This window comes from Brassica napus, chromosome A9 (genome assembly GCF_020379485.1).
Source record: "Brassica napus cultivar Da-Ae chromosome A9, Da-Ae, whole genome shotgun sequence".
Classification (NCBI taxonomy): domain Eukaryota; kingdom Viridiplantae; phylum Streptophyta; class Magnoliopsida; order Brassicales; family Brassicaceae; genus Brassica; species Brassica napus.
The window spans coordinates 16,234,812-16,242,821 of record NC_063442.1 but is presented as its reverse complement, the minus strand read 5'-3'; the positions used below and the strand labels follow the sequence as shown (position 1 = coordinate 16,242,821).

The 8,010-nt window shown below is 33.5% G+C and overlaps 1 protein-coding gene across 1 annotated transcript; it reads right to left on the bottom strand.

Annotated features, from left to right (window-relative positions):
- Positions 1–1,069: 1,069 nt before the first annotated feature.
- On the bottom strand, positions 1,070–6,158 carry LOC106444291 (basic leucine zipper 43-like). The gene has a single exon (XM_048740735.1). The coding sequence runs from the start codon at positions 3,685–3,687 to the stop codon at positions 3,157–3,159; it is 531 nt and encodes a 176-aa protein (XP_048596692.1). The 5' UTR covers positions 3,688–6,158; the 3' UTR covers positions 1,070–3,156.
- Between the last annotated feature and the right edge of the window lie 1,852 nt (positions 6,159–8,010).

The window sequence follows — 8,010 nt, the reverse complement described above, 5'->3', positions numbered from 1 at the left end:
TGTTTATTGAACATGCTATCTTTGTTTGGTTAATTGGATTTAGGATATGCTTTAAATATGTTTGGACTTTACATGCTGGAACATCTTCAGGCTCAGCTTGAAGCAGTCATTAAGTCTTACAAGCTTCTATCAATTTGTTAAGGTCTCTTTTAAAGGCGTCGAATCAGGGACTGGTTCTTTGAACTTTGTATGATTTGTCTACAAACTTTGTCCACAAAAATCTTGTCCACAAAATTTTATACATAAAATTTGTAAGATTGAGATTTTTGTCCATAAAATCTTGTCCATAAAATTTTGTACACTAAATGTCTCTGCCATTCAGTGGATATTTTGAATTTATCCATCAAAAATGTATCTACAAAATACCAAAAAGCTATCCACAAATACATGTCCATGACTATTTTAAATGTGTCCATCAACAATGTATCCACAAAAATGTGTCCACAAGTATCAAAATAGACAGTATGTAATTTAAATTTAATTTTGATAAATATTAAAATACATATATATACATATAGATATCAAAATATAAAGAAAAATTTTAATAATTTATTTTATGTTTTTATATATTTATTTATACAGTATGATATAAAATAATGACACATATAATATGTTGAGAAATTTAAAAAGTTACTTTTAGTATAAAATACTCTTTTGCTACATATAAAAAGAGTCAAAGTATATACATTCTCTCTTTTAAGGAAACACGTTGCTCCTCTTTTGGTCCCCACAAAGCTGACAGTAATTTTATATAATAAAACTAACTCATCACTAACCAAAGCAAAAGGGTATATGAGTCAAAACACATAGGAAGGGAGAGGAAGAAGTGTCCCTCAAGTGAGATGTGTCTAATGAAGTAAAAAAAGAGAAAAAAGTGTCTCATTCCGTAAGTCTCTCATATTATTTGCAGGCACTATCACCAGAGCGTCCACAATTTTTTTGTCTTCTTGTGTTTCTTTTCATAAATAAATTTCCTTCATTTTCAAATTTAACTCATCAATCATATGCTTTTTATAAACTCACGGAAAATTATATCAAGCAATTATCAATATTATATTTTTTTTTGGTCAACTGAGTTTTCCATTGATTAAGTCCATTGAGCTAAAATACATTTGGTACCAGAAATACAAGAGTAGAGAGGTCCAGTAAAACTAAAACATTACAAACCCAATTGTAGAAACATCTGGATGTTAGACCACATGTTAGTGAACTATCCATCTGAATCCGCATCACTTGGACATGTGTCTTCCATGCGTTGAACGGCATTCTCGGCCGCACCGTAGAATCTTTCCACCGTCCAACTTTCCCAACGACGCCTATCTCTCCGCCGCAAGATCTCCAGACACCAAATGCCTTCCACTTAACCGTGAATACTTGAGCAAAGGAATTTTGAATCACCGAAATTATACCAGAGGAAGCTCAATCCGAGATGAGATAAGATCCTTTGTTGGACCCGCCCTTAGAACGCCAGATCTTCTGAATCCTCTCCATTCTCGATTCGAAGCATCCATCAAAATTCATCTTTCTTCCATCAGAGAAGCTCCGCTTGATGTCAGATTAAAGTGCGAAGATTCATTCTCCTAGATAAGAGATCAGAGATCAGAGTGAATGATGAATAAAAGAACTTTACCCAGAATTCTACGGGATAAACATTACGAACGAAGTGGAAAGCTAAACTCAAATTTTATTAAACGATCCAAAAAGACAGAGAAAGATAGAAAAGAAATTGAAGCAAAGTTATGTTATGGATCAAAGAACACAATAAAATCGCCATCTTGAAAAGAAACATCGCCTAAGCGAAAACTTAATCGGCTAATCCGAAAAATATGTTACAAACAAAAAAAGTTTTAATCCAAGATCTACGTAGGAGTTTCTCTCGTAGAGAGAAAGAAAACTCCTTCCGCGCAACAATTATCAATATCTAATTGAAGAAACATTATGTTGGACAACTTAATGGGTCGCAACTTGACGAATTTCTTTCGTGGCCAATAAAAAATTCACTTGGGGTATATAGACACATAGAATATTGTTCTACAATTCGTTTTCTTGCGTAGCAAAATTAATTACTTTTTTAGAATAATTTTCAACATTAACCAACGTTTTAGATAGAAAGGATCATGGCGTCTACTGTGTCTAGGTCCAAACGGGTTCATAAATATTCTTATTTTATATACTAATTTCCTGTAGATAATTCGACGAAATCCTAAACTGTGGTTTCAAGTAGGAGAACGGATATAGCATAAATGTAAGAGGAATAAAAAAAAAGTATGTGAACTTGTGGTTGAAAGTTCATGCAGTTTATAAACCAAGACTATCGTTAACCATATGTGTGTTGAAGTAGGTCAAAAGTAAAAAAAAAAAGAATAGAAAGTAGGTCAAAAGTATTAGGAAAACAATAATAAAATGTTTAAATTTTACATAATAGTAATGCGCCAGGTGAAATTCAAGATAACATTCTTGGTGGACATGTCACACTCGGAGTGATGCTTTAAACTGGATGAACAAAGTTTCGGAGAGAAAGTGGATCCTAGCTATGAGAAAATAAATAATCTAATGATTTAAGTATTTTCTTTTTCAGAAAAAAAAAAGATTTAAGTATTTGATTAAATCGCAAAAAAAAAGTGCCACCATTTTTAGCAATATTTTTGGTTTTTTTCTTGTTTGCCATATATGTTTTAATGATGTTGAGTGCAAGTGTATTTATGCGGCGTACAACCTCTCAATTAAATGTGTTAATATAGGTCGTCATAATTGATCAACATTTTATGACACTACTTTTGTCATCTTTTTATTTATTAATTTTCATCTCATCATAACATACACACTACTTACATGACGGCAATATTAGTGTAAAAAACTAGATTGTAAAGTTTCATCGATCACCATTGTGTCTTTCATTGTTCATTTCATTTTCAGAAGTCTCTTATGTGTTCAGAGTATTGAATTCAGAAATATACTTCAAATGTTATTTTATGGGGATACTGCTGAATATAAAAAGTCTTAATACGTAAGATAAACATAGTTTCTAACTTTGTTACGTGGCGACAAGTTGTGATATATGATCCTTACCAACCTTACATTCGAGAACCAACCAGAACCCAATATGATAACACAAACCCCCATAGCTCTGCCCCGCCGATTTATTTTGAAGAAATACTAAACTTCTTCAAACTCTCTTAGAAAACTGTTGTTCTTGTTGGGTTTTAGTTCAGATACAAGCTGTCGAAGATCAGAAACTTCTTCTTTGAGTTTAGAGTTCTCTTTCAATACGTTATCTTGAGTATCTGATACGCGGATCAGCTTCTCGATAAGACGGTTGTTCTCGTTGCGAAGCCTTATCACCTGAGACCAGAGTTCGTCAAGATGTCTCTGTTTCCTCATCCTAGATCTCCTCGCAGATTCTCTGTTTGAAAGCATTCTCCTTTGTTTCCTCTCGTCGAGTGCGGTGATGCTCTGATGATGTTGATGATAATCTTCGTCAGAAGTTGAGTTGTTGCTCATCATGAGATCTTGACCGTTGGATGATAAGGAATAGTTGTTGTTGATGATGAGATCGTTTAGGTAGTTTAATGAAGAGGAAGATATTGGAGATGTGGGCATGTTAAGCATGTTGAATTCCGCCGGGATTGTTGATAATTTTTCCGGCGATAGATATTGATAATACCCGGTGATTTCCGCCGGAGTCATTGTTTGGATTTGGTTTACAAGAGTGAGAGATGAATATCAAAGAGCTTGTATAGTTGTATTTGTGGGTAGAAATTAGTTTGAAGTTAGTGGGAGGAAGTGGGAGGGTTTTATAATGTTGGAGAGTTAGAAAAATAACGAATCATGGACAAGCGGGTCCTATGGATTATAGTGTGAACATATTATATAATATATATAATCAATTTTCAATTATGATCGTAATTGATATATAGGCAGAAGTTGCAAGATTGGTACATACTCGTAGTCTCGTAGACCGTTTGAACAATCGGTGGTTTCACGAGTTATTGAGGGATTATACACTTAAATACCCTATAAAGTATATAGCTTATAACATATTGTCATGTGATATGTAAGTTTTTATTTAAGAAGTTGATAACTTCGTTAGGTAACACATAAGGTGATTCCCCACAATCAGAAACAAGTGACAAACACATTGGTATTTATTAAGTTAAAGTTTTATAAAAAAAAAGTATCTAACAAACAAAAAAAGAATTATCTTTTAACTAATAGGCCAGGATAAGTTTGAGCGCCAAGTACAAACGATCCATTTATGCCTCTGACATTGTTTCAACTTCCTAGCTAAGCGACCTGACCTAAATAAATATAATTTCGCCCCTCGTTCGTTTTCCTTTATAAGCGATCAATGGACTGATTCTTGTAATTTATATTTCAGTAATATTTTAAAATTGTTTGAAGTTTAACAGAATATATTATAGAGAATATTTTCATTAGCGTTTAATTATACTAGCCATATCGTATTGTCAACATAAGTATGACAAGTCGACAATTCTTTCAATTCTTTTTGAGATATCAAATTGACCGTAGGATGAAAAGTAGATTATAGCCTTATTACAAGAATTCTAGAAAGATGTATCTGACCATCAATAACACTAAGATTCTTATCGAATGTGCGTGATACAAAATATATGTCAAATCTATTATTCTTTCATTCGTTGTTAAACATCTTAAAAATAATAGAGAATCTAAGAAAAAACAACCATTTGATGATTTTGTATGGCAAATCGGATATTTGTCATTATTCACTTTGACATATACATGCTCATAGAGATACACACAAAATATACGTATATACTCTACTAGAAAACCCATGAACCCGCGTTTAGTTTATTTAATTTTTGTCCAACAGATTTAACTAGTGGCAAAATTTGAACCTGCCCGCGGGTCCAGCCCATTTGGACCTGTTGCGGGGCGGGATTGGTTACTAAGATCCAGGTCCGAATTTTTAGCGGGCCTCGCGGGATGAGCTTGTGCGGGATTAGGCCAGAAGCGGGATGGGTTCGGTGTATCCCGCGGGACCCGCGGGACGCGCAGGGATCTGCAAAGACTGGTCTCTATCTCCATCATCGTATGATCATCGTACGTCTCTGTCTCCATCATCCGTACCAGACTGGTCTCTTCTCCCTGAAGAGCTGCTTCACATTATCTCGAAGAATCTGGATGACTGTTTTGATGTTGTTTATGCTCACTCCGTTTGCACCTTGTGTGGATCCATCTGACAGTGGCTCAAACAAATGCAGATGATGATTTAAAGTCAAAGTTTTTAAAAGCTGAGTTGCGTCTGTAAATAGTGTTGGCAATAAGCAGGAGGAGCTTTGGTCACAGTTTCTGTATTGCAGTCAAGAGATTGCAACACATAAAAGGATTACTAAATGTTCTGCTTCAGAAAACGTGTGAAGCTACATATGGAGGGAAATTCATTGGTGGTACAGTATTAAGATAAATGCTACTTAGTATATTGAGATGAGAGTCTAAAGTGGGGACAGGTAAAACTCATATGTTATACCATTTGAGTCAAATCTCATATATAAGATTTTTGCTAGAGTCGATTTAAGTTTACAACAATATTTTTGTTTTAAAAATAGATTATTGTATGATAATTTTAAGCAATCTGCAGGATATTACTGAAGAAAACAAAGGAACCTGAAGCTGATGTCCAACCTTACCTGAATACACTAACGCTCTGTTGTGAGCAGTTATATCTTTTATTATATAACTTTCTAGGTTTTGTTGTTTCACTCTCTCATATTTAGTTTCTTTTTCAATGTGGGTGAAATCAAATGGTTCGGAGAACAACAATACGATCAAGACTTTTCTTACTCTGGTGTTCAAGTGCCTGATGCAATAGCTAAAAGAGAGTTTAATCGTTTTTGATTTATCATGTATATTGCACGGTCTGCATGGTCACTACAATGTTTTAAGTAATCGCAAAAAATACCTAATAATTTAGACTAAACTTACTGTACGAGACTTGATCTTTTAGTCTAATAATTTAGATAATAAAAATTTCTTATAATGCTTAAGTCTCTCACCAATGGGAAATAAGTAAATAATTTCTTATAATGCTTAAGTCTCTAAGTGTAACGGTTTTATCAATAAATACAATATATCTCTTTTCTGAATTCATTGTTTACAAGAACAGAGTACAAAATCGTAAGAAAGTGGTATCAGAGCATTTCTTGTTCCAACATACTATGCCTCCAAAGAAAGAACATGAAAATAATGTTCTGTCTCTTCTGTAAAACATTGATTCCATATACTAATATGCATTATTTTTATGTTGGTGTTTGGCATGCAATGTTCACGTGAACTGACATGCAAACATGAACCTAAAGACAAGCCTACTACAGTTGCACCTCTCAAAAGGGTTAACAGAAGCTTCTCTGGAACTCTAAGCTATGATTCACCATTGAAGAAGAAGAAGAAGGCATTAACCAAATCGGCGTTGAATCCTTCTCTTGGCTCGGGTAAAACAAAGATCGGAGACCCGCGGGCCTGTACCGCCAAGGCTTGTGCAAGTCGCGGGTCGGGATTGGGCAGCACTTCTAGGAACCGCATCCCGCGCGGACATGTACCGCTAAGACCCGCATTGACACTGTACCGCGGCGGGGCGGGACAAAGCGGGCGGGACAAATCATTTAACCTCTTATATTTATTTAATTTTTGTCCAACAACATTGAAAATATCGAGATAGAAACGCGATATTATTTGATAATTGGGTCCTGAAATTTATAGTGAGTGGGTCCAAACATTTCCTAGTGACCATTCGTGGCTAATGCACCAAATACAAATTCACCGCTACATGATTTATTTCTATTCTTGTATATCATTCCACGCTTAATATAGTCTAATTAAATGAAGGGGAAGAAAATACAAAAGTATCGAATTAAGATAATCAATGCCGAAGCCCTTTCTCAAAAAAAAAAAAAAAATATCCATGCCACCGTTAGTAACCGAGGTCATTACATGAGAAACACACTATGTCACCGGTAGAAAGGCGGTTATGCCAACACCAAAAGAGTGGTAAATCCTTTACCACCTTTTCCAACCCCCAGTTCGACCTGACCTGACTGCTGAAGTTGATCAGCATACGGTTCGACCATCATTTCACAGCATAAATGAAAAAAAAGACTCCACAATTTTATATAAACAGTTGAAGTATATATAAGTTGTTTCCACAAAAATATAATTATCTGAAAAGATTGAAAAATTACTTCTTAAAGTTATAATGGGGAAATCCTATTTTAGTCGATTTATTTTCATGTAAGAATCTGCTAAAACAATTGGCGGACTTACATTGCCTTGAGAAGACTTTTAAGAAAATTATTTTTAAAATTCCTGAAGTGATTAGATTCTGGCCAGTAAGAACAATATTATAGGATCACGCGGGAAATTAAGCAAGTAAATTTGTAGACCATTTAATTAGATGCAATAACATATTTATAGCTTGTATACATAATGTGATATCCCTCGTACAAATATATATATCAATACATTTTTATTAACACAATTATTGATATGATGTACAAACATAATGAAATGTAATAACATTCATACCAAAAAAAAAAAAAATGAAATGTATATGCGTGGATAATGATGAGAAGAATAAAAAAAAAGTTGTGGATGATTTTAAAAATCATAACTTTCTAAGTGCTATAAAATCACTGATGTAAACGCAGCGGTTTGAGAGTTTACGAATGCGGGTGGTTGGAACCGGTACAACGGTTAGAAACTTTTACGAGATAATTATGATTGGTTGACTACCAAATGTCAACGGTCAAATAACAAATTAACAATATTAACATTTTATATAATTATAAATATAAAATCATATTATTTTAATTATAAAATCATAGTATTAATTTTTAAAAATTATTTGTGGTTTTATAAATATATGCGTATATATATATTAATATCTAAAAGCTTTTACCAAATATAATATATATATATATATTAGAATATATATTATTTTAATTTCAAAAAAATAAACTAAATATTTTATTTTTA